We start from the raw sequence: 26,971 nt of genomic DNA, 5'->3' as shown, positions 1-26,971 counted from the left end.
TAACAGCATTCTGTGCAGTCATGCTGGCCACATGATCACAGGTTTGTCTTTGACAATGCTAGCTCTTTGGATTAGTAACAGGGATGAATGCCACCCCTACAGCTGGACACAACTTGACAACCTTATCAAAGGGGAAACCTTTACCTTTACCTTTAATGTGAATAAAAGTAAGTAAAAGTATCCAGCCAGCTTAGGAGAGCATAATTATATAATTATGTGGGCCTCCCCACCAAATTCCCCCCTTTCTTTTGTAAAACGGACTAATTAACCTGCTTATGCCTGTGTTGTTTTTCTTCTTTCCTTATCAATTTTTTTCTTTTAGACATCATTATTTCATAAGCATGGACTGTCACACTGAATTGTTGCACTCTTGGGTATGAAAAGAGGGATTTCTTAATATAGAAGGTCTCAAATATAGTCTCAAGTATAATATTGAGTTTAAATATCAAATACTAAGCTAGTTTACATAATAATTTGCTGTAATACACTTGAAATTATCTTCTCTAGATGAATGTGTTGCATCAAGTGGAAATCTAGTATGAACATTTCTTATACTCCTTAAAGCTATGGAATGTACCAAGAAGCATTATTTAAAAATCCTCAACTTATGTGTTGTTAGAAGTATATTATAGTTCCCACGGCAAAGCTTAGAAATCATTAACAAAATATTTAAACATAGCTTGAACTGCTGATAGGCAGTTTGCCACTCTGTACAGATTTAATGCTGTATTTAGCTCAACTTCTTCTTTTTTTAAATCCCTAAACAAACTAAAATATTTACAAAACTGAGTGTCTTTTCCTTAATGCCTGTTGGGAAATAGTATTTTAAAACTCTACAGACACTTGTAAATCTGTCTAAAGAATCATTATGTATAAACAAACCTTCACGCAAGGAGTACTGCAATGTCTGTCAGGTAGGAGTTGGCATTTTTAAATGTCATTTTTAAAGTAAATGTAAAACTAGAAATAGTTCAGTGCTGATAAGAGTAAATAGCTGAACAAATACTTGGACCTACCAGTAGCACTTATAGGTATCATCCTGACAGTGAACCCAACTATTTAACAGCATGGACCCTTGTAAATCTGTCACTGATAATATCCTTTATGAATTAATCTCCAGCCACTGCTGTGCATCTCCTAGAATCTGCTCCAAAACTGACGAGTAATGCAACCACAGGGTTATTAAAGGTATGCTTTTTAAATAGTTAATTTGAAAACATGTGCATTTTAGACAAAAGCATCATTATTCAAATGTAACTTTAATATGAAGAAAACTAATTTTAAACTATTTCCTAATTAGTTCAAATTAATGTCAGGACATATGAAAACAAACATGCAAAGAAAAATATATTTTCAACTTTTAAAGAAAACTGCAATTCCTGCTATTGATTAATATTAAAATGTTAGTTTCCTACAGATATCAGAGATTTTCAGTAGAAATACAAGACATTTGCATTTACTTAACCTGCTGCATATTTGCATTTTTCTATACAGGAGGAGGAGGAGAGAGAAACCTCTGGTCAAGAAGCCATTTTCATTGGGTGAGTTCAGGGATGTAGCCAAGATTTGGGGAAGGGGGGGCTTGGGTGCAGTGGCACAGCTGCATGCACGTGTGCCTTTCATTGTACAGTGGTCCCTTGTTTTATGCGGGGCATCCGGTCCGGACCCCCCTGCATAAAAGAAATTGCATGTATGCTTTAGCCCCATTAGAAGTAATGGGGCTCATACTCACGACGGCGAGGTGGGGTGTGTGTGCCACAGGCGTGCATGCCATTGTTCCTTCCCGTGCATGGCGCCACTTCTTCTGGCGCTTTTTTCAGCATATGCTGAAAGCAGCGTATAATGCACCTGTGTATGATGTGGGCACACTGTAGTAACATAAATTAATGGAAGGGGAGTCCAGACCCCATGGACACCCCCCCCCCCGGCTACATCACTGGTGAGGTTTTTTTCAATCTTGGAGTGTTTTTATTTCTGACTGGTGGGGCTTTGGTGCATCATAGGGATTGAGACAGCAGCCTAGCAGACTCCATTACTTACACAGGATGAGGAGAGAGAAACCTCTGGCTGAGGAATTTCACAATCAGGGAAGACTCAGAGCACAGCAGAAGGAGACCTGGAAGCTGTGCTTGAGGGTTCTCTGTTACTTTTCAACTATTTTTCTTCAAGGGGCTAAGTGGGGGAGGGGGGGCTTTTGTTCAGAGCAAGAGAGTCAGAGACTTGCTTGGAGGGGGAAGCCCAGAGACCTGTTTCATTGACCACTTTAGACTTCTCAGTATGGACAGGGAGGGAGCTGCTGCAGTCACCTGCAACAGTTGCAAGATGTTTATCTACTTGCCTATGGATGTAGATAACTTCATCTGCATGAAATTGGTAACCCTATTGGAAGAGAAGGTCCAGCAGCTGGAGGCCTGGGTATGGACACTTCAGCATATTAGGGAACAAGAGGTTTTCCTGGACAGAAGAGGACAGACATTCCTGGATGGGGAACATACACAGGAAGTTTCTACAGAGGAGGTCACTTCACACACACAGGAGTTAGGCAGTTGGAGGAATGTCACACACAGAAGTAGGGAAACCAGGGATCGTAATGCAGCTACAGAAGAAGAGCAGTAGGGATAGTGTTTTGTCTCCCTGGGGCAAAGATCTGTGATGTGACAGAAAGGCTGACATGATTTGTCAAGCCTACCTTCCTTTTGGTCCATGTGGGAACCAATGATACTGCAAAGTGCAGCCTTCAGAATATCATAAGGGATTATGAGACTGGGTTGGAAGCTGAAGGATCTGGATGTGCAGGCTCAATTTAGTAGTGGATTCAATGTTAAACTAGTAGTGTAATAGTATGAATACAGGTAAAAGAGCTGGATTCACAGGTTGTCATCTCATCTCTTCTTTCGGTTGAAGGATATGGTCTATGAAGGGAGAGGAAAATACCAGATGTAAATAACTGGTTCCGCAGATGGTGTCGCGAGGAACGATTTGGATTCTTGGATCATGGGCTGCAATTCCATTTGGGGGGGGGGCTTCTGGCAAGGGATGGGTTGCACCTCATCCCAGTTGGCAGAAACATTTTTGGTAATAGTCTCAAAAAGTTGATCAGGCTTTAAACTGAATTATGTGGGGGAGGGAGATAGTACTTTGGAAGGCGAGAGTTCATCAAGGGCTGGAGACAATAAGCAAATGTTTATAGAGGGAACAAGGAAAATGGTGCAGGGAGCCAACAGTGGGAGGGAGAAAACTTTACACGGGCAGCTAGGAGGGAGAACCCCTGTTCTTCAGTGACTCTACACTAATGCACAGAGCATCGGAAATAAGCAAGATGAACATGAACTCCTAACACAACAATGCAAATATGATATAATAGGCATCACTAAAACCTGGTGGGATGAGTCTCATGATTGGAATGTAGAAACAGAGGGGTAGAACCCTTTAAAGAGAAACAAGCCAAACAGGAAAGGAGGAGCAGCAGCATTATATGTCAGGGATGACTACATCTGTGAAAAGATCCAGGACTTAAATCCTGGAAGCCAGGTGGAGAGCATCTGGATAACAATTAAAGGGAAGGGAAACAACAGGGATGTTATTGTGGGAGTCAACTACAGACCCCTCAAGTCAGACTGAGGAATTGGATGATGGCTTTCTAGAACAAATGACCACAGACTCAGAAAGGAAAGATGTAGTACTGATGGGTGATTTCAACTATCCTGATATTTGTTGGAAATCAAACAAAGCCAGAACATTGAGGTCTATCAAATTCCTTACTTGCCTGGAAGATGATTTAATTGTCCAAAAGGTGGAAGAGGCAACAAGGGGTCAGCTATTTTAGGTCTGATCCTAACCAACAAGGATGAACTGGTTAATGGGGTGCAAGTTGTGGGATCCTTAGGTGGGAGTTGTCTGGGAAAGCAGCCAATGAAACTGTTGAAAAAGGCTGAGAACAGCTTGAAAAGCAAACAAATTCATGGACTTTGTAGCAGCAAGAAAGCAAGTCCAGTATTACAGTACCAGTCCACTGTTCAATAGAGCAGAGTCAGGGGGCAAGCCAAGGGTCCATGATTCCAGAGAGCAGGTCAATGAGTCAATTCCAGGGTCAAAGGTTCCAGGTCAATCCGTAGTCCAAGAGGCAAGGTAGCAGGCAACAAAGTGCAAGGGAGTCAAAGCAAGATGGTTTTGCCAGGGAATGCAGATAGGCTCTGACAAAGAAGCTCGGCATCTTGCAGCTGTTTATATTGGCCCAGTTCCTAATGGCACCTGCTTAGTGAATGCTGAGCATTTCTCATTTAACCTCCTAGATTGATGGAGGCATGCCCTTTCTGTCTTTCTCTGTCTTTCTCGTCCTGCTCCTCTTTGTCTGCCAGGCCTGGACTCTCTGCTGGAGGGAGACTGGACTGCTGAGTAACAGGCTCTGCTGGAACTGGCGGAACAGAGCTAGGGCCGGGCTCCATTGACTCTGCTGGAGCTGGCATAACAGAGCTAGGGCCTGGCTCAGCCTCTTCCTCTGAGTCCTCAGCCTGGCTGGTCATGAAAAGAGTATCTTGGAGTTTGTTATACAGTAGAAAGGAAAAGCTAGGCATAGTCAGACATGCATTCTAGACTTTAGAAGAGCTGATTTTCAGTAAACGAAGGGAAATACTGTGGGTGATCCCATGGTTAAAAATAGTAAAAGAGAAGGGAGTTCAGGGTGGATGGGAGTTTCTTAAAAGGGAGATACTGAAGGCACAATTTCAAACTGTTCCAACAAGGAGGAAAAATGGGAGGTGTCTCAAGAAACTGGACATGTATAAGAGCTAAATTTTAACCAGGGCATGTATAAGAAATGGAAAAAGGGGGAAATAACCAAGGAGGAATTCAAGCAAATAGCTAGCACATGTAAGGGAAAGTCAGAAAAGCAAAAGCACAGAATGAGGTCAGGCTTGCTAGAGTGGTTAAGAACCATAAAGTGATATAAAACAAACTATACTTTATGAAAGTGGCACAACAGGTTTAAAATAAGACCATAGCTGAACTTAGAAATCATGAACTTCTGTGATATAGGAGTCAAAGCCACAGTCTCCTAAAACTGTTTCAGAAGGCAATCATGCACCCAGACTGATCCCAACCCTGAAGACTAAATATCAACGTTTAATTTTCTACCTCTCCCAGTTTTTGTCTTTCACCTCGAAACTACACACGTAGAAGTTAAAAACAAACAAACAAAAAAACTAGCCTAATTTAAAACCAACAATTTTGAGAGCAATTAAAAAGAAATCAGTCTATCATAACCATGATCATGATAAAGATTGTGGTCATCATCATTATCTCTCCAAGAATCTAGGAATCAGTGAGGTATTGTTGATAATGTGGCATGTTCAAAATATTTTTTTTTCTTTTAAGGTAAAGTAAAATCTTTGGTCTTAAATGGACAGAGAAAGCAAAACAGTTTTTGACTTCTATGGTTTTACAAACACCTTAAACCATTATACTGTGAAACTTCCCCAAATAAATCAAACTAAAAATAAACACAAGAAAACAAACCAAAAACAGCTAGCAAAGTTAAATATTTTTTACACCATAGCAATACATCTAATGCTCTGGACAGTGTATTAACTTTAAGACGGTTGTTTAGATTTAGCGAATGTTGCAGCCAAACATGTGAAAAGGGGGGAAATGGAGAATGTAACAATTATAAACTGAACAGAACAGTAAAAAGTCCTTAAGTCATTCATAGTTTAACATTATGTCCGCTAGAAGTGGAAGAATCTTTACCAACATACTAGCCTCAGAACAGTGTGTATTACTGGAGATGACATTTACAGCATCCTTTGGAGCCTACTTCATTTTTCCTTGGTGCCCTATTCCAATCCTAGCTCCCCTCTTCTACACTTTTCTACCAGTCCACCAGAAAGCTACTCTTCATATGAATTGTCTTTTCCCAAGGCAACTTTTCACTGTGAGAAAAGGGGAGAGATCTTTCAAATCCAGCTAACTCAATTTTCACCTTCCTTGAATGCCACATGGTTTAGATGTGTCCAGATATGAATATAACAAGCTTTTTCCAATTGGACTGAGGGTTCCAGAATATTCTATATTGGCTGGGAGACTCTGAAAGCTATAGGCCAAAAAGAAAAAAAAAGAAAAGCCTTTACAAGATCTGATAGGTGTATCAGCAAATAGAAACAATGATCCTCATGTCAGCTGAAAATGGAAGCAAATCCTACTTGCAGCTGCTACAGTTTCATGTCTTGCATAGGAATACATGTACTGTGTGGAATACTGATTTTCTGACTCCTCTAGCTTTTTATTTTACAAATATTACTTCTCCAAAAATCTTAATAGAAATGATTAAACTTACATTGACTGTACCTTTAGACATACATCACACTGCATAAGTCCCAAAGACTAATTCTTGTGAATAATCAAGGACAACTCTTAGAGGAATTGCAACATGCCCTAGTATGAGATTTAATCACTCAAGATTTCAGCATTTAATAGTGCACTTTACTTCCATTCATTTCAGTGGGACTTAAGTAGCAATAGCACCTACATTTCTATACCACTTTATAGAGCTAAGCACTCTCTTAAGTGGTTTACAATGTGTTAGCCAATTGCCCCCACCAAGCTGGATACTCATTTTACTGACCTACAAAAGGATGGAAGGCTGAGTCAACCTGGAGCCCTGCAGGATCAAACTCATAATGTTTTGGCTGCAGTACAGACATTTAACCACTGCACCACAAGGGCTTCTGGCACACCTTTTCCTTTCTTTATTTCCTAGGTTTTGAGGGGAGTGTGCGTGTGCATTGTACCTGAAATGTGTTACAATGACAATACATCTCAGGTTAATAACAGAATTTCTTCACCCAAACTGCATCGTATACCCACAGACATTCCTAACAAAATGCATTTTAGAGTGCTGTCAGTTTTTGAAACATCTAAGTTGGACTTGCCATATCAGATGGATAACTGGGTTTTACCTGGATACTACGAATGCCACCCAGAATCTGCTTGGAATGTATGGCATGAATTCCAAGGTTTCATTTAAAAATAAAAGTAGGTCTCTAATCTCTGTAAAAGATGAGATATGGAGCAGAGACACTCTCTGGTCAACCTTTTACACAAGAAAGAAATCTGCCCAGGAATTTCTGGCATATGAGAAGAGAGGACAAGCGGTGGTGCACAAAAAAGAAGCAAGCCTGGGGCACACTGTGAGAACAGGAGCTCAGGCAAGGGTGGGAGTAGGAGAGATGGGAGAGTGAATGTAGTGGGTGAGTTGAGTATAAGAAGTAAGTGGCACACTGTAAGGATGAAAAGTGAGGTGAAGGAGTGAGTAGGAGGGAAGGGAGAGTGAGGGGAGGGAGGGTGGGAAAGAAGGGAAGATAGCAGTCTCCAGTGGAAGGGTGCAGTGGAAGCGTACAAGGTGCAAGAGAGGCAGACATGAGGAGGGCCATGGTGCAAGAGAAGGAGATGTGTGACAAGGTGAAAGAAGGACAAAAGGGCTTGGAGACGCAGTAACAGAGTGAAAAGAACTAGACAGGGGATCATGGCAGAGGCATGAAGTGGTGGTGGTAGAAGACTGGGGTGGAGCGAATTAGGAGTTCTGTTTCCTAAGTTAGTTACCTCATGATATGACTCTGAGGAAAGGAGTAGGGGAAAGGCAAGAAGGCAGGGTAAGTAGAAGTCTATTAAGGTAGTTGCTTGATGTGAATCTTAAGATTTGAAGAAATGGATCAAAAAATTATAAAGAAAAGATAAAATCTTTTTTGATTGGCTAATTCCACATCTATTTGTCTTGGGAATATGGTGTGGGCATTTGAACTGTTTATTAACACACATGCTCTGCTAAGTTAAATGTACATAAGAGTGGAATACCATTTACCTCCACACTGTAAACGTTATTGGGGAAACAAAATATCAGTTGCAAGGGTGAGGATATGAAAAAGATTTATGTCAAAGAGAAGTAAAACGCTTCTATGGGATTGCTCATTTTGAATTTTTTTCCCCTTACTCTACGGAATACCTTCTAAAGTTTTCAAGGAGGTTTTAGTCTTTTGCAGCTAAAACAACATAATCTAATATCTACTCTTATTTACCCAACAGTATCTATCCTTAAAGACTAACAAGTTTTATTTGGTATAAGCTTTTGTGAACTGCAACCTGCTTCACTATATGCCAGCAATTGTCTTGGTTGGCAGATATTTATATGCATTGTTGAACTGTGATGATAGAATAAGTGCAAATATTTATCATTACCTTAACTGTCATTACTGAACAATAATTGGATGGGAGCACAAATATCCTAGCACAAATGAGCTGTTTTTAATACACATTTTGAAGAAATGTTAAATAGGTGAAAAACAGTTAAAGTCAATTATTTTTTTCTTCTAATAAAATATTTATTCTGTGTCTCTGAAGGAAATCAGGCCACACATTCTCTCCTTCCATTACTGCTATTTGTTATTGCTATATTCCTCTCCATATTGCCCTGTGGATCAGATGATGGGCACTCTCATGAGCTTTCTGGGGTATTTTTATGTGACATATCTTTTTGTCATCAGAGATAAAATTATGGCAAAAAAGTGATACAAGACTAGAAGTGTCTTGTGCATGGTCAAATCTTAATATTGCTCTTGTTCTTTTATTTATATAGTGGACCCTTGATATTGGTTCCAGGACCCACTATGGATACCAAAAATGCAGTTTCTCAAGTTCTTCAACATTTTATATACTGTATTAAGGACTTAAGCCCACTTACCATTTTATATACATGCTTACTTCCGTGACCTGTCTGAGCAGTAAAGGCAGCAGTAGCAGTGGCAGCCTTCATGTGGCAGCCTGGCTGCCATGCCTTCATGAGGCACCAGTTCCTGGCATGTTTTCTTGGTGTTCCCTCCTTCTGCTTGAAGGCACCATAGCTGTGCAGCTGTGTGAAGGCTAATGCTGCAGGGCAAGGGAGCCACAGCTGGGCAAAGAGATCTCAGATGTTATTTATTTATTTATTTGCAGCATGCAGTGGGTTAAATTTGTAGATGTGGCGCCCATGGATAGGGCCCACTTTACTATATTAGGAATGTACATGCCCACTTTAGCTGGTTTCTCTATCTCGATTAATCCCTACAGCAATATGATAAAGTAGGATTAATGAGAGCTAGACATGGCCATAGAGAGATTATTTATTCCATGCATAACGTGAAATTTGAACTTGGATCTCTCTGTTCCAGTTACAGTACTTTAAGCACTACTCCACACTGGTTCTTTCAGATCAGTTGCAACTGTAAAAATGGTATGTTTGTGTGAAAAAATGTAACAAGTAATGTCTCCAATCTGCACAATTAGAACTCAAATAAGAATAATTTGCCTAATTAGAACAATGTATCCAATATGCAAATTTGGTAGCCAAATCTAAGGAATTGGAATATAGCAACTTTATCTATATTTATAATTAGTTTTTGAAACAGGGTGTTAACAATTAATGTCTGCTTGTTTGTGCTGTTAATACTCCCTTAGATCAGGAGCAATTTTTCTTGTAGCTTAACTTCAGAAATTAATTTGCTTTAAGAATGGTTTATTCAAGATCATTTGACATTAATGCATAGTTTTGGAGTGCAGACTTTCTTCTGGGATAAAATGGGATAAAAATATTGAAATAATTTCATGTGAGATACTCTCTCTCTCTCTCTCTCTCTCTCTCTCTCTCTCTCTCTCTAAAACCCCCACTATTTAATTTACCATGGTTTAATTGACACTATATCTTTAAAGTCCCAAGTGAAAGAATTCAAGTAAAGTGAATGGAACATGATATGTCTATATCAAATGGAGAAAAATATCAGCAGTCCCCTCTGTGTTTGAACTCTTGGTTCCGTGAAGTCTAGGAATTTAAAACTGGAAACTTAGAGTACAAAGTCATTTGACTCTGGCATGAAGAGGAGATTTGGATTCTTAGCTCGTGCTATTTATTTTATTTAAAAGGAAAAGAATATCTTTAAAATGTTATTTCTGTATTGTTCAGAGCTGACTACAATGCTGATTATCAAAAATTTGTGTGTTTGCTTATCTGATGAGGGAAAGCCATTAAAAGAAATAAAAGCATTTGCTTATTGGAATCTGAGAACATCAACACTGTTTTAGCTTTGCCTCATTTAATGTACAGATGTTTGTGTTCCCTGTACATGTAAACTACTCTGATTATTTAAAAGAACAATGAAGTCACATTTACTTGAAGATCCACAATAAATGGCTATGGATGGTTTCCAGTAAACCCTGAAACTTCCCAATAAATCCTAACATTTAACATGTTAATGTTGTCTAAACAATATGAAACCCAGTAGTCCCTTAAACAAATAGCCATTTTCACAGCTCCACCATACATATATGTTTGTATGTTTAACACAGACAACTCAAGTTAATATTGCTCAAATAAAATATATATGAAAGACTATGCTTGCCTGAATAACTGCACTAATGTTTCTCTCAGCATCACTTGTACAAATCACATCTGTTTCAGCTTTAAGCTTTTACTTGTATTTTGCCAACAGCCATGGCATTTTAATGACTGCCATAAACCTCAGAGGCTCATCAGATCTTTCATGTATGTACTAAAACAATATCCTTTTCGATTAAAACATTTCAGGTAAAATTGTCTTTAACATTATACAAGATGTTATTTGAAGGGAAAAGACTGAAGAACAATCTTTGTCTCCAAGATGGATTTAGGAGAGACACTTGGTGCAAGATAGGGCCAAACTGTGACTTGTCTAGGAGAAGATGCATCCCTGCCCTCCCATACCAAGCTGGGCAGAGCAAAACCTAGCATTATTTAACCATAAAAGGAACGTCAAATGCTAAACTGCAACTGCTACAATAACTTGGTAGAATTTAATGAAGAGGAAGAAACGAATGGACAACTGCAAGGGGCTGGGGCTCATGTTTCAGCCCTGTGCACCCACAGGCTGCACCCACATATCCCAGGGGCACTGGAAATGACACAATATCCACTTTTCCTTTGCATTTTTGGATGATACAGACCATTTTAAAAAGAGATTTTTTGAAGGGGACTCTGGGAGGGCTGGTGAGTGAAGTCCTCATATTTGACACTGATTTGTGGTTTGTTTGTTTTTGTTTTGTTTTGGTTTTTTTTGCAGGTGAAAATCACTGACAAATCAGCACAGGAAGCTTTTATTTTCAGAGGGCCTGGAGGGATCTCCAGAAAGGCTTCAAGGTCCACAAAAGTGGGGCTTGGGACCTGCATACAAAACCCCCATGAGCCTCACTTTCTGCACTTCTGTTCTGAGATCCTTTCTCACCAGAGAATCTGCCTACCTAGTCCACATGTGTCTCAGGATGCTGCCATACTGCAGAAATAATGCATTTTCACACTGCTTTAACTATCATGGTTCTATTCTATGGAATCTGGGATTTGTAGTTTGTTGTGGCAGCAGAGGGTACATTTACATTTTAGAAATAATGCACATTAACACTACTATAAGTGCTATGGCTCCATCTATGGAATCCTGGGATTCATAGTTTTACAAGGTCTTTAGCCTTTTCTGCCAAAAAATTGCTGATGCTTCACAAAACTATAAATCCCAGGATACTGTAGGATGAAGCCATGGCAGCTAAAGCAATGTCAAACTACATTATTTCCATTATATCTAGAAGCACACAGAGAAAGTCAAATAGATCACAAAACTAAAAATCCCAGAATTCCATAGCATTGAGTCAAGGTAGTTAAAGTGGTATTAAATTGCTTAAATTCAGCAGTATAGATAAAGTCTAAGAGTGCATCTAGACAAAGTGCGGCCAGATAAAAAGATCTTTCTACCATATTTAGTGGACATGCCCTAAAGCTAAGCAATATTGCACAGAAATCCAGAAAATGATCCAGCAAATATTTAAATTACAGGTAAAACTGGAATCGGAATTTTTCCTATAATTTAAGATAAAGAACTTAGGAAACATCTAAAGCACATACTCTATATAGTCACAGCTGCCAGAATCTCTTTTGTGAAAAAGTGGAGAAGAACCAAAATTCCGACATTCGATGACTGCCTAAATAAAACTTTAGACATGTTTGAAATGGACAAACTTACAATGTTATTAAAGGATAAAATAATCAATGAAAAGAATGAAGACTGTGATATAATAATGAATTACTGCAAAGAAAGATGGTCTAAAGTTTAAGAAGAGAAAAGAAAATTGTCACTAGTTAATATCAGAAGGAAATAAATCAGTATTAAAGATATAGAAAAGCTTTGATATAATGATAATTATGCTTAACAGTCATGCCAAAGTGTTTAGAGATATATGATATAAAATAATTAAGAGTGTTTGCTCTTAAGATAAACAGGTAAGGCATATAAAATTGGACATGTTGTAATGTTGCAATGATATTAATTATGGAAGAAGAATCTGACCATATAATATTTCAATGACTGAAATAAACTTTGTTGCACTACTAGATATTTAAAAATGATGTATAAATTTATAATTTGAAGCAGCTAAAGAGGGGGAAGAAGTTTAAAAATAATACAATGTAAACAAATATGTAAAATGAAATGTGTTGGAATATGTTTCAGACAAAAATCAATAAAAACTATACTAAATAAAATAAAGAGTGCATCTAGACCAGTGATGGTGAACCTTTTGGAGGCCGAGTGCCCAAACTGCAACCCAAAACCCACTTATTTACTGCGAAGTGCCATGTCCCTCTGGCTTTCTAGTAATAAACTCTGGCAAACTCTGTGCTGGGATGATGGCACATGTGCCCACAGAGAGAGCTCTGAGTGCCACCTCTGGCACATGTGCCATAGGTTCGCCATCACTGATCTAGACAAAAACATTCATTCAGCTCTATGTCCAAATTCATGAACGGGAGCTTATCTGTCAAAATGTCCCCTTTTCTTTGTATTTTCTGTATAATAACATAATTGTGGCTAGATTCCTTCTGTGCCTAATGGTAGCAGTGAAACTTTTTCCAGCCAATGGAAGTCAGCAAAGTTTCCTGGCCCTACACAACCTATTTCTCCATTACATGCCTTTCTTCACAACTATTGCCCCTCTGGCCTTCTTCCGATCACTACCACCTATGCTGGAAGAGATACAATAGCACAGAGCAGCAGAAGGCTATAACTAGTATATTATTATGCAACATGTGAAATCTCTGGTCTTATATTTGCTTGGTACAATTCCCAAATCTAATATTCCCAGAATACTAAAATATTTCTATCAGATCTCTAAACACCTACATTTGCTTTGCAACTTTTGATCTTCCAGTCACTTTCAGAAGCCTCCACCAGCACTGCCAACATGATAGATTCTGGGAGCTAAAGTCTAAATATCTGGAGGACCAAAAGTTGAGAACCACTGTCTTATAATATATCAATTTTTTGCAAAAGCTATATCTGCCAGTTTTTCCTTATTGCCTGTCACCACAATAAAACAGAAAGCCGCATGTGGAGGAACTTTATTTGCATCAGCAAAAGGTAGGGTTGGCCAAAAGCATGAGTTCTGGATCATCTTACAACCTGCCGTTGTAGGATAAATGGCATGTCATATAAAGCAAGGCATCGGGATGAGCTAGGGACTAGATTAACGCCCTCTCGTATTCATGCAACCTGCAGATTGCATTTAACTAAAGCCCCTAGTCACTGGGAAGTGGTGTCATGTTATGGCCCCCGCAATGACCACAACGTATGTCCTCATCGCTCCCGTGTCCCATAGGGACTCCCTATACAGTGCTATGCAACCTTCTAGACCATGCCTACCCGATCCAGAACCTCTGCTGCTGCCCCAAAAGTTGTGACAGCAAACCATGCACCCTTGGGAGAGCCAAGCAGAAATGGCGCCGAGCAGGACGCCGCATGGCCTAAATATAGGCCTATTCCAAAGGTGGGGGCTGAGAGGGGAGTCTGGAGGACCGGGGCGACCATAGAGAGGGACTATCCGTCTCCTAGAGCATCGCTTAGGAGGCGGAAGTCCCTCCTTTTCCCCCCTTGGCCGGCCAATGGGAGGCCAGCGTGCCCCAGCAAAGCATGCTAGGGCGTGCCAGACCTCCGTGGGGGCATACTTATCAAATTTGCAGATGACACCAAATTAGGAGGAGTAGCTAACACTCCAGAGGACAGGATCAACATTCAAGATGACCTGAATAAACTAGAAAATTGGGCCACAGCTAACAAAATGAACTTCAACAGGGAGAAATGCAAGGTACTGCACTTAGGGCGGAAAAATAAAATGCACAGATATAGGATGGGGGGCACCTGGCTGAATGAGACTACATGTGAAAGGGATCTGGGAGTCCAAGTAGACCACAAGTTGAACATGAGTCAACAATGCAATGCGGCAGCTAAAAAGGCCAATGCAATTTTAGCCTGCATCAATAAAAGTATAGTGTCTAGATCAAGAGAAGTAATGGTGTAGTGGAATCTCCTTCCTTGGAGTCTTTAAACAGAGGCTAGATGGCCATCTGTCGGGGATGATTTGATTTGGATTTCCTGCATGGCAGGGGGTTGGACTAGATGGAACTTGCGGTCTCTTCCAATTCTATGATTCTATGATTCTAACTTACCACAAAATGTATACAATCTGTTCTGTATGTAACACACTCTGTTCTGTTCTCACTATAGCTCCAAGAATTCACTTTACAGTTCTACAAATTTTCTGTAACCTTGTGGTATACTAGTGGCACAATGAAAATATAGAGAATATTATCTCTTTAACTACTGAATAATTATGCTCCTCTACACAAATTAAATTCCACTGACAGTTATAAATTCTAAATTGAAAAATATCTCTCATCTTCCGCTAGTATTACTTATATACAGTTGATTTTTTTTGTGAGCATTATATAAGTTCCAGACACGAGGCCATTCTGAGATTGTGTAGGAGACACAGTTTCTTCTAAACACACTAGGGCTCCTCTGATATAGCTTCAAACAATTTCTTCTCTATAAATACTGAAAAATCAAATCTCACTTTCTGAAAATTTATATTAACACAATTTTTAGTAATAATGTTTAATAAAATCTCAACATTAAGATATACAATGGGGCCATGGTATCTTCTGAGGTTTGATTCCAGACACCCCCCCCACACACACACATATGGATACAAAAGTCTATGGATTCTCAAGTCTCATTATATACAGTGGTGAAGTAAAATTCTGTCCCATATATATGTAAAAAAGACAAAATCAAGGTTTGTTTTGGAACACTTTCAAGCCATGGGTGATTGAATCTTTGGATGCAGACTCTGCAGAAGGCTGGCTGAATTAGGTTGGATCCAAACTTGAGAGCTCCCAGTGCTTGGAAAAGTTACTTTTTTGGATACAGCTGTCAGTAGTCCACTACCAGTAACACTGATTTGGTGGCCATGCTGACTTAAAAATTCTGGGAACTGTAGTACATAAACGTTAATTTTCCAAACTCTGTATCTGGACATGTGTAGCATTGTCATCAGCCTCCCTAAGTAGTTGCTTCCACACAAGATGCTTAATTCTTCTGCCATTTACAGAAAACGCTATTAACTGAACAGCTCCTGCACCTAGACTTGTGATTTATGATTCTGGGAATGCCTGAATTGCTCTGGAGAAAGTGACCACCCTTTCACATCACAACTCATAGCTTCTTTAAATAGGCATGTTTTCTTCAACTGATTTTCAGTTTTGTCTGTGCTTCTTGTTTAAAGAATGTATACAATAAAGATATATGGACAGTCTACAAACATTACTTCCAAGATTCTATGAAATCATCAAAGTAGAAAAATAATTTTTAAAATGAGTTTCCCCCCCCTGCAACTAGAAAATCAGTGTCCTGCAATTTACTTTCTACATTTTTTCATGTATCACTGAAATCTTAAGTGTGTCAAGGTCTTGATGCACAGCCAGAAAGAATGAAAAGAATGAAATGCATGGCACCAGGACTATACATTTGAAAAATCGAAGATCAAACACAGATCACATTTCAGCATAAACTCACATAAGAGAGGGCAGGGCAAGGGTTTTACAGAGCCAAGAGATGGGAGAAGATAGAGCATTCATGTATGCCAAGGCTGAATAAATAACAACTGATACTTCCTTACCAGTGTTGACCTTTGAAAGTTTCTTTAAGGTGACTATGAGATAATTCAGCTAATTTTAACTGGAAGAGTAAATTATGTTGTGATCACTTTTATGCCCGCTTTGAACAGAATTTAATTCAGAACTGCTTTTTCTCAGCACTCAACACATTTCTTCAATATTTTTTCAGCAATGAAAAACTGAAGCTGATGTTACCAAAAGCATTATTTACTGAAATTTGTTCTTAAGCTGACACGTAATAACATTACAGCTACATTCCAATGATTTAAGAGAGACTTCCCACTAAATATGCAAAGGACTGGGCTGTTCAACATCTTTAAAGTATATTTAAAATGGATTTCATTTCTTATTTACCTTCTAGATCTTTCTTCAGTTTTCTTAAGTCTTTTATTAGGTCTTCAAATTTAACTTGGGATGCCTGGAAGAAGTCCTGAGGCTCTGGTAGTGGAAACACACTCTTGTCTGTTCCTGCTTCCTAAAAAAGGTAGGTAAAATTAAATCCAGTCTCTATAAAAGGGACAGATTTTATCCCAAAATAGATTTACACCCCTACATGGGTGACCAATAAAAGGAAAACTTCTCAAGTCAGTATTATATAGAATCCATAGAAGAGTCATGCAGAAATAAACACAAATGTAATACAATTTGAGACAGAGATGGCTCTACATCAGCAGAGATACTGTGTGGACTGAAAAGTTTCATGGAATTCACTGCAAGGTTTGAAGCCCTGCACCTAGATATATACTTAATATTTAAAACATTGTGGCCAGCATGGCATAGTAGTTTGGCTGTTAGACTAGGACTCTGGAAACCAGAGTTTAAACCCTTGCTCAGCCTTGGAAATCATAGTCTCTGGTGAAGATAGTGTCAAACTGCTACTAAACAAATCTTACCAAGAATACCCCACAACAAATTTACTTTAGGGTTGCCATAAGTCCGAAATCACTTGAAGGCACATCACACAAAAACATATTCAATAAGCATACTGAAAACCAGTACATAAAATCTTTTAGTGTAAGCAGCACATAAACCAAGGGAGGGTACTCAGTTCCCCCGGTCCTCCTTTTGGTAATGCATGGGTCTCGTATTTGCAATATATTGGCAGGACCCTGTAAAGGGTAAGGACAGGGGGTCCCCTTAAGGGACTCAGGATGGAGGGTGGCAGAAATCATTGCCCAAGTAGGGGCCTGATGCATTTTCCACAAACCCCTGGGGGAGTCGGGAGGTTCTCACCAGGGAGGCACCACCACCCAGGCCAGAAGTTGGTTTCATCGATCAGATGGTGGGCTGGCCAATTGCAGGATCTGACCCCATGCATGTGACAGCTCTATTGAAGCTGTAATCAATAAATATTTGTGGCTTTGTTTCTCCCAATTTGCGTTTTGAAGTTTTTTGTTGGATAAGTGCTTCTTTTTAATTGTACAGTTATCCCTTGCTATCTGCACAGGATCCATTTCAGACTCCCCCCCCTCACCCACTGATAGCGAAAAACATGGGAACTGAAGTCCTGTTCCTTTCAGTGGGTGCACGTGCACACCAAGGCTTGCCGTCTGCAGAAGCTAGAACCATGGTTGGCGCAGGCACACTGTGCTGTTCTTTTAAATTGTAAGCCGCTGACTCCCAATTATGAGGAAAATATGGGATATAAATAAATAAATATAATAATAATAATTATAATAATAAGTAGAACTAGCCCCTGGTCATGTAACTAGCAGCACAAAATAATTTCAGCATATAAATAAAGAAACATACTATCATTTAAAACACAAAGCAACAACAGTTTAACAAGTCTAACTGTATATTACTGTAAGTGTAAATGGCAAAACAGCATTCATTCAAGTGGCAAATTGTTATACACCAATCTCCCCTCCTTTTCGCCTCTCCTTTCAAGCAGCAAATTGTTCTATACCAATCTCCTTTCTTTTTCTCCTCCTCTTTCCATTTGAAAGGTTTAAGAGAATAAACTATTCCTCCTTAAGTGTGTACCTAATGAACTGGCCCTTGTACTAAGATAAAACAGCATGAAAGAAAGTCTATTTAATACGAGTACAGACAATGGCATTTTAATATCTTAGATTGTCCTATGCATGGTTGTGTCACACTGAGTAACATAAGCAATTTTCAAACTCCTGGATTACATGCTGGATTATGATTCCTGTGCATTCTGAGTTTTTCTTTTCATAGAAGAATAGGAAGTTGCTCATGAACACAACTCCACAAAAACCATGGATCATGGCTATTAATTCTCTTAAACTAAGAACATACATGGTACAATACCTGATGTAACCAAATGACTTACTTTGTCACAATGGCGAAGATAATATATCACAACATAATCCACAAGACTGATACCACTATCCTAAAGAGAGAGAAAAAATTGAAAATAATATTGTACAAATATTATTGGAATGGGAAAACTTAAATGAAAGAAGTATACTGATGCATCTGATATATTTTTACATATATTAAAAATTTCCTCATAGAATCATAAAGCGGGAAGAGTCCACAAGGGCCATCCAGTCCAGCCCCTGCCATGCAGAAACTCTCAATGAAAGCCATCCAGCCTCCGTTTAAAGACCTCCAAGGAAGGAGACTCCACTACACTCAGAGGGAGTGTGTTCCACTGTCGAACAGCCCGTACTGGTGGAATCTCTTTTCCTGTAGCTTGCATCCATTGCTCCGGGTCCTAGTCTCTGGAGCAGCAGAAAACAAGTTTGTTCCCTCCTCAATATGACATCCTTTCAAATATTTAAACAGGGCTATCATATCACCTCTTAACCTTCTCTTCTCTAGGCTAAACATCCCCAGCTCCCTGAGTCGTTCCTCACAGGACATGGTTTCCAGATCCTTCACCATTTTAATCACCATCCTTTGGACACGTTCCAGTTTCTCAATGTCCTTTTTGAATTGTGGTGCCCAGAATTGGACACAATATTCCAGGTGAGGCCTGACCAAAGCAGAATAGAGTGGCACTATTACTTCTCTTGATCTAGACACTATACTTTTATTGATGCAGCCTAAAATTGCATTGGCCTTTTTAGCTGCCGTATCACACTTTTGACTCATGTTCAATTTGTGGTCTACCTGGACTCCCAGATCCCTTTCACATGTAGTCTCATTCAGCCAGGTGTGCCCCGTCCTATAGCTGTTCATTTCATTTTTCTGCCCTAAGTGTAGTACCTTACACTTTTCTGTACTGAATTTCATTTTGTTAGTTTTGGCCCAGCTTTCTAATCTATTCAGGTCATTTTGAATTTTGATCCTGTCCTCTGGAGCTATTCCTCCTAATTTGGTGTCATCTGCAAATCTGATAAGTATGCCCCCAATTCTGTCATCCAAGTCATTGATAAAAATGTTGAATAGCACTGGGCCCAGGACTCAGTTTGGAAATTATATTTATCTGTTAACTAATAAAAGTCCCAGGTTCAGAGCCTGTTAACTAATAAAAGGCCCAGGTTTATGCGCTGGTAAATCATTGCTAAATTGTTGAGGAAGCATGTGTGTGTGAAAGCCTGGCATGCTTCTTCATTGTCAGGGAATCATCAGGGAAGTTGGAGAGGAAATTTCCTCTGAACAGAAACTTTGTTCAGAGGAAATTCCCTCTCCCTGAATGATTCAGTGAGGCTAGAGGGGAGCCGATGATTCCTTGACGTTGAGGACACACACGCACGCTTCCTTAACATTTCAGCAATGATTTACCAGCACTTAACCCATGGTAAGTGCTGGTATGAAAATCTTCTTTGAGAGAATTAGCACAGGGAATGGCTGCTCCCTAGCCTCAGAAAAGGTGTGTGGTGTTGGGTGGGGGACTCCTTGATGAGGGGTACAGAATCACTGGTTTACAGGCCTGACAAGATACCTTGGGAGATGGGTTGTCCCCCTGGGGGAAAAATCTGTGACATAACAGTGAGGCTGACAAGACTTGTCAAGCCTATTGACCATTACTCCTTCCTTTTGGTCCACATGGGAACCAACGATACTGCAAGGCACAGCCTTCAGAATATCATAAGGGATTATGAGGCTCTAGGTAAGAAGCTGAAAGAGCTGGATGTGCAGGTTCAATTTAGTAGTGGGCTCAATGTTAAGCTAGTAGTGCAACAGTATGAATACAGGATTTCATTTGATATTTGCTTTTGCTGAAATTTGTATTGGTTAAATTACTGAAATGCCAGAGTAAAATGCATGGAACACTGGTCATGCCAATGTATAATTATCAGTTGTACATCCTACAAAGTTGTATATATGTTACTTCTCTAACACATAGGATAACTATCAGTTTCAGCCATCCAGATTACTGGACTGATAAAATATGGTTTGCAGGTCACAAATGCTTTGTTCAGTGATAAGAACTAGTGTTTTTTTTAATGTATGAATTAAGTTGGAAATTTGCTAATAGAAAGCAACAATTCAATTACATATATTTTTAAACTGACATTATTGCCTTGAGTTGAATCAATCTTTCTCCAAAAATTAATTGATTAATTAATGAAATGAGCCACAGTGCTAAAGAGTCAGAAAAAATTATGTTAACAAGCTGGTTCTTTATCCATGCCTAGTTCTTTTTCTGTAAAATAGCTGTAAAATAACTTCTTGCTTTTTGTTAGCTCTTCAGTGGTAGAGGAATTACAATGGTTGAGGAATTGCAATGCTTAGGTTACAAAACTCAGCATATGTACTAAATGGGTTTTTGAAGTTAGTTGTCTCAGTAACGAATACTCTCCCACTCTATTTGTATAATAATATAATTATATAAGAAAGATGACACAATAGTAAAAACAATAAAAGAGCTGCATTACTGACTCAGACATTGTTTTATCTCTATAAAATCTGGAGTACTTTAGAAAGTTATAGAAATACTTGAAATCCAAGTAATGGGTTTGCTGCCTAGAGCATTAACAATGTTTGAAAATTTCTGTGTTACAGAAGATAACTGCTGATATTCCACATTGGTTACTTACTTATGTGTATATATAACTAAAGATATAGCTGTACTAGTGAGAAAAAATCAGTATGCAAAGGGATCTTATAGTACCATTGAGACCAACTAAAAGCTGGTAGCATGAACGTCTGTAGACTTGAATCTACTTCCTCAGATGATTCTAATCTACAAAAGCTCATGCTACCAGCTTCTTTCTTTCAGCTAGTCTCATTGGTGCTACAAGATCCCTTTACTTACTGAGCAATATGTTAAAGGGGAAGGGGGAGTGTCCATTCTTCCTTCTGCTACCAGAAACATCCTGTGACTAGGACTCAAGGGACAGTTCTAACAGCCATATTAAATGCTGCTTTTTAAAAAACAACAACAACAACACTAAAACATATACAATATTGGGACCAAAGAACAGCAAGTGAAAGAAAAATGACTGCTGGTATGGTTGTTTTAGAAATATTTTCACAAAAACATGTGTAGTAGTTCATGAAGTAATGTAAAATGTAAAGGTAAAGGTAGCCCCTTGACATGAATGTCTAGTCATGACCAACTGTAGGGCTCATCTCAAGTTACTAAGCCATTACTGTCCAAGGACTATTCTGGTGGTCATGTGGCCAGCATGACTGCAGTGAATGCTGTTACCTTCCTATCGAAGTGGTAGGAATTGCATTTGCGTGTTTTCGAACTGCCAGGTGGGCAGAAGCTGGGACTTGTGACGGGAGCTCACCCCATCATGCAGCACTCGGGCCTTGAACTGCCAACCTTCTGATTGTCAGAACTGATGTCTTAACCACTAAGCCACCGTGTCCCTTTTAATGTAAAATGTAGCTCCTACTGAAACCTGCTTGTGAAAAAAGCTGATGTTATTTTCCAAAGGCAGAACAGTATCCTTTGGATCTATCCTCTTGCTTAGAAGATAATGTTTTTTATATGAAATCTAATAGTACGCTGTTTGTTACATGGATCCTCTCATTTTCCCCATGGATCACTGTAAGAATTATTCTTACCCAAAGATTGATTATCAGCAGTTCACTACAGGAGGCAAGAATATATGAGCACAATCTATTATATACCTAATAGTTTTGCCTAATGGAAAAACTGAAAGTGGGTTCAAGCTACATGTCACTAATTTGTCAGCAAGCTGTGTATCAGCAAGGTAAGAACAACAATAAACTTATATTGATTGCTATAGAAAAGAACACTATCCCTGGCTGCATCCACACTACAGAAATCATTCTGTTTGACACCACTTTAACTGCCATAGCTCAATGCTATGGAATTTTGGTAATTGAAGTTTTGTGAAATATTTAGCCTTCTCTGTCAAAGAACTCTGGTTCCATAACAAACTACAGTTCCCAGAATTCCATAACATTGAGCCAGTGATATCAAACTGGATTATTTCTGTAGTGTGGATACAGCCCCTGTGTCATCATCTTAGGTGTGAAGAAAAAGCAAAGAACAGTAGATGAAGTACTATAAATACTTCCCTTTCATAGAGTGCTGATCTTTAATTAAAATGCTCATTTAACAAAATATAGTACTAACTGAAATGAAGCACTTACTCTACTTTTAACATCTTTTAGTTTGGGAAGTATTTCCAAACCAAATCCATCTGCTTGACCACGTGTCCTGTTTCCACCATTCATGTAATTTCCAAATGCTAGAATCAAGCCTAAAATATCTTTCACACTTTTCGTACTCAGCAGTTCCTGAAAAATAAATACTAATTTGAAACACCAAAAAGAAAAGAAAAGCAGGCAATCTATTATAGATGTAAAAAGGTTTTCAGTTTTCTTTTCCAGCAGCTGCATGGACCTCTTGGGATCCTAAGCCAAAATCCATTTGTTACCCACCAATAGAATATTCTCTAATTTACATACTTACCAATTCAATAGGTCTATTGAGTTTCCTTCATCAAATGTGTCTATTCTAGTTGGGACGAACTGAAACTACTGAGGCTGCTGCCACAATGCAGAACTACACCACTCTAACAGTCATGGCTCCATCATGTGAAAGCCTGGGATTTGTAGTCAGTTATGTCTCCAGACCTCTCAGAGAGAAGCTAAACATTTCACAAAGCTAAAATCCCAGAATTTCAATAGCACTGAGCCTTGGCAGTTAAAGTGGCATCAAACTGCATTATTTCTGCAGTGCAGGTGCAGCCTGAGTCAGGGGCCAAACAGCCCAGAAAAGCCAGCTTCTGCGTGGTTTGGGGGCATGGCGTTCAGACGCTGCATGCCCCCAAGATGCCCAGAAGCTGCTCTGGCTGACCAAACATTGGTGGCTTTCAGATGCTCTGGGGGCTGCTTCAAGATGCCACTGGGTCAGCTTGAAGCTGCTCTGGGGTTGTGGCCTGGGCACCTAAGATGACTTTTTGGGGCCCAAATAGGAGCGGATATTTTTCACTCCTATTTGGGCTGGCTCTAGGGCAGACTGGGGCCACAGTGTATGATTGCCATGGTGCTAGGGAGAGCAGCGCAAAGGCAGCCCCAGTCTATCCTTTTTGGGCAGTCTGTTCCAGCCCTCAGTTGAGTTTTGCCAAGTTAAGTCTCCTTTAGTTGGGACTAACAATTCGATCTAGGCTCTGATGGTAAATATTTGAGGTACTATTTTTATAAGAAAGGGAAAAAAAAAAGAATTGGCAACTTGTTTTGTGGCATTTGACTTCAACAGTTCTGAAGATTATTATCTCTATTAAGATATAACCTTTACATTTGATTCAACAAAATTCCTTGTTGTTTTTGCTAGAACAGACCAATATACATGAAAATTACAACAATTTTTAGAACACTTTAATTTCAAATCAATTTTATCATTTAGATTGCTTGTGCAACTAAGTTAGCAGTCATACTAAAACCTTTAAGGTATTTAGATGTTTAGAAGACAGTCATGCAATTCAAATAGACACACAAGTTATATTTGCCATGAAAATGCTTAGTATTTGCAGTGGTTTTAAGCCATTGCCAAGTTCAAGGCTAATGTGGTACAACAGTTATAAATGTAGCATTGTATATTCATTTAACTGAACCTCCAGTCCAGACTGCTTCATTGTTATTCATAAGTAGATCATATTGAGTACTTTCAAGTATGAAACTGAAGCCTTAATTTGCCATCAATTTTAAACCACCTACCTTAGAAACATGATTAATAATACCAACTTTACGGTGCACTGCAGTTATCCCTTCACTGAAGACAGACTGAAAAATTATACATCGTGTACGTTCTGCAAAATTGGAGATCTGAGATAACTCATATAAAAAACCTGTAAAAATAAGAACAAAAATATATCATTAAAGCTTCCTATATACTGTAATTTGATCTGCACTCCTCTAAGACAATATATTTAGAACAAATTTGAAGAAGTGAACGGCAGTCCACAAAATTTTGTGATTAAAATAAATGTTCTTAAAAGTGTCATAAGACACTCTTTTTTTCCTCCCCTCATAAAAGCATAACACATCTCACTATGCCAAACCTCTTTGGAAGGAGATATATCACCACAACATTTCTGACAAACACAACTATATGAACTGAGGTTAATGTATATGAAAAATCTGAGAAGGAGAGCGAGAGACACTGACCTCTGCTGGGTAGAAACAGTTTCTATAAGTGCTTTCTTTCATTCTCTGTTTCATCTGGAAAGTTGGCTTTCCATGTTTGAACATAAACCCACGCGTGGCTAAACCTATGACAAATCAGTCATTTTCTGGTGGCAATCTTAAACACAGCCTGTAGTAAGTAAGTTGCACCATGGGACTTAATTATACTGTTTGTCTCAGCTATTAATAACCTGTAAAGTAGAGGTATTAATATTGTTCTGCCAAATATGGGCCTTATAAAGACGAAACAAATGACGACCACAATGCATTTTGTACACTTACAGCACAATCCTATTATACAGTATGTCTGTTCCCCTGAACTTCATGTGCTTACTTCCAGGTAGGAGGTAGCCTGGGAAATTATCTTTTTGGACAAGAACTTCTAGTATTCCCTAGCACAGCTACTAGCCACTTCTGCTATGAGATTCTGAGAACTGTAGTCCAGAAAGTAATATTTCAGAGTGCTGAAACAATCACAGCTTGAAGACGATATTAAAAGCTAGATGTTGAAGTTTTTAAACCCATTATTAAGGCACTTTCTCTCAAATGTTTAGCTTTCAGTGTTGCCTTCAGTTAAGCAGTTTTAAAAGATTTTGCTTGCCTGAAGATTAGCTGCTTGGTGCAGTGTTGAGATCTTCATAGTTATTCCTTACTAGCTGATTCGAGGAGCAGCCAAGATTAATGTTAGGAATCATGCAAGCATCTACTGGCACAAAGGGTATCAGCTCTTTATCAGTTGTGTGGATAAGTTCAACTGAATTGGAATGCTAACTCCATTTCAAAGCTACTTCCACTTTTTTGTGAAGCCTTGATCTCCATGTCTATATGAGAACTAATCCTGCTAAGAATCTTCTTACATGCCCTACCTTATAAGGTTTAGATGCTTGGTTGGAACTCTGTTTGAAATCTATGTCCTTTATTCAGTACGATGAGCAAAATAAGCATACTGTATGTCTCCATGCTAGGTGGCTATCTAGGAGTTGTTCCATTAAACAGACAAGAAGATTAGACTAGGTACAACAGACTGAATATTCTATGGTCCAAGTGATTCCTTGTGTTCTATCTTGTACTTGGCCTCATGTATTGTTCTGGGTGCTGAGGCAATGATGAGCTGTACTGAGGTAAATTTGCATAGGTCAGTGACTTGCAGCATACTCATGATCTTTTTAAAGTAACTATTTTACTTCTGAGAAAAGGAATACTCTAAATGAGTAAAGAGTTACTCTAAAATTGTAAATACAATGGTAACTAAAATCAAGAGCTTAATTGGAACTGTAGCTGTAACTAATAACTTTTTAAAATAACTTTTCAGGCTCTACCTGAACTTTTTTTTTTACATGGGAATGTTCAGTACTTTATAAGGCCTCAACTTTATATGGAAATAATGAGGAGAAATATTATATAGCCTCTTGATTTTCTCAGTTGAATCAGGTCTCTATTTATAACTTGGTGAATGTCTTAAAAATACTGTAATGCAAACATGCAGCACAGCAAGCATTTGCATTCCTATACTAGGGATGCAATTGTTTGTAAATTAGTTCTTGAAGGAAGCAACTAGTAATTTTAGCAAATTTTATCCCTACTACACACTAATTCCCTGTAGAGAATAAATTTCATAGAATATTCTCAATCTGAGACTTATTCTACATAAAGTTTGCATGTGGCAGACATCATAAAGAAAGATTTTGGCTCAGTGTTAGGTATGAGCTACCCAACTCCAATATAGGTGTTTCACAAGACAGCATGCTGAAGTTACAGTATTTCAACTGTTTTATTCTAGTCACAGAGCTATGACATTTCTGCTCTTTAAATGATAGGAAAGTATGGTGGGACCTTCCTCCCCACTCCCAATCTTACTGTTCTGGTTTGTCTAGAAGTTTTACTTCTTCTTCTTTGGAAGTTTCATAATGCTTCTTTATTTTCTCCAGTTCATCCTTCTGTGCCCTCTGCAATTTCAGTGAAAAAGAGCAATGAGTTTTTCTTTTCCTAATCTCGGGGGGGGGGGGGGGGGGAATCTTGATTCAGCAGATTTGTGGTGGGGGGGGAATGGGGGGGAGTACTTGATATAATGGTTCAGTTTTGTCAAACGGCATTGAAAGTACCAAAATGTTGTTGGTACAGCACATGTGGTTCTCATCCATCAACAGAAACCAGAGGATTACACATACAGAACCCATTTACTAGTATTTCCTGAACCAGAAGAGAAAACCTGCTTTCATGAACATATTACCCTAGCTATACTTAGGCCTGTTACAGACTGCCAAAATAAAGCTGCTTTGGGTCTCTTTGGAGGTATGCTGTTTAAATGATGCATGGGTCCTAAGAATCTGGAAGCTGCACCAAAGCTGCACTCCATTGCTTAGGAATGGAGTGTGGCTTTGGCATGCACTA

General features: G+C 38.9%; 1 protein-coding gene and 1 long non-coding RNA gene across 2 annotated transcripts in view; one reads left to right on the top strand and one right to left on the bottom strand.

Moving 5' to 3' along the window:
* Positions 1–26,971, bottom strand: part of FMN1 (formin 1) — a 170,117-nt gene that overhangs the window by 37,602 nt on the left and 105,544 nt on the right. The window contains 5 exon segments of the mRNA XM_042446233.1: positions 16,406–16,526; positions 18,351–18,410; positions 22,544–22,690; positions 24,113–24,241; positions 26,437–26,526. Coding sequence (XP_042302167.1) covers positions 16,406–16,526; positions 18,351–18,410; positions 22,544–22,690; positions 24,113–24,241; positions 26,437–26,526 — 547 coding nt within the window.
* On the top strand, positions 1,424–9,677 carry LOC121919536. The gene is made up of 2 exons (XR_006101498.1): positions 1,424–1,541; positions 8,627–9,677. It is a non-coding gene; the product is annotated as an uncharacterized LOC121919536 (long non-coding RNA).

The sequence above is a fragment of the Sceloporus undulatus genome, chromosome 1 (assembly GCF_019175285.1).
Source record: "Sceloporus undulatus isolate JIND9_A2432 ecotype Alabama chromosome 1, SceUnd_v1.1, whole genome shotgun sequence".
NCBI lineage: Eukaryota > Metazoa > Chordata > Lepidosauria > Squamata > Phrynosomatidae > Sceloporus > Sceloporus undulatus.
Note: the sequence above shows the minus strand (reverse complement) of the source record. Positions and strands in the feature narration are given on the sequence as shown.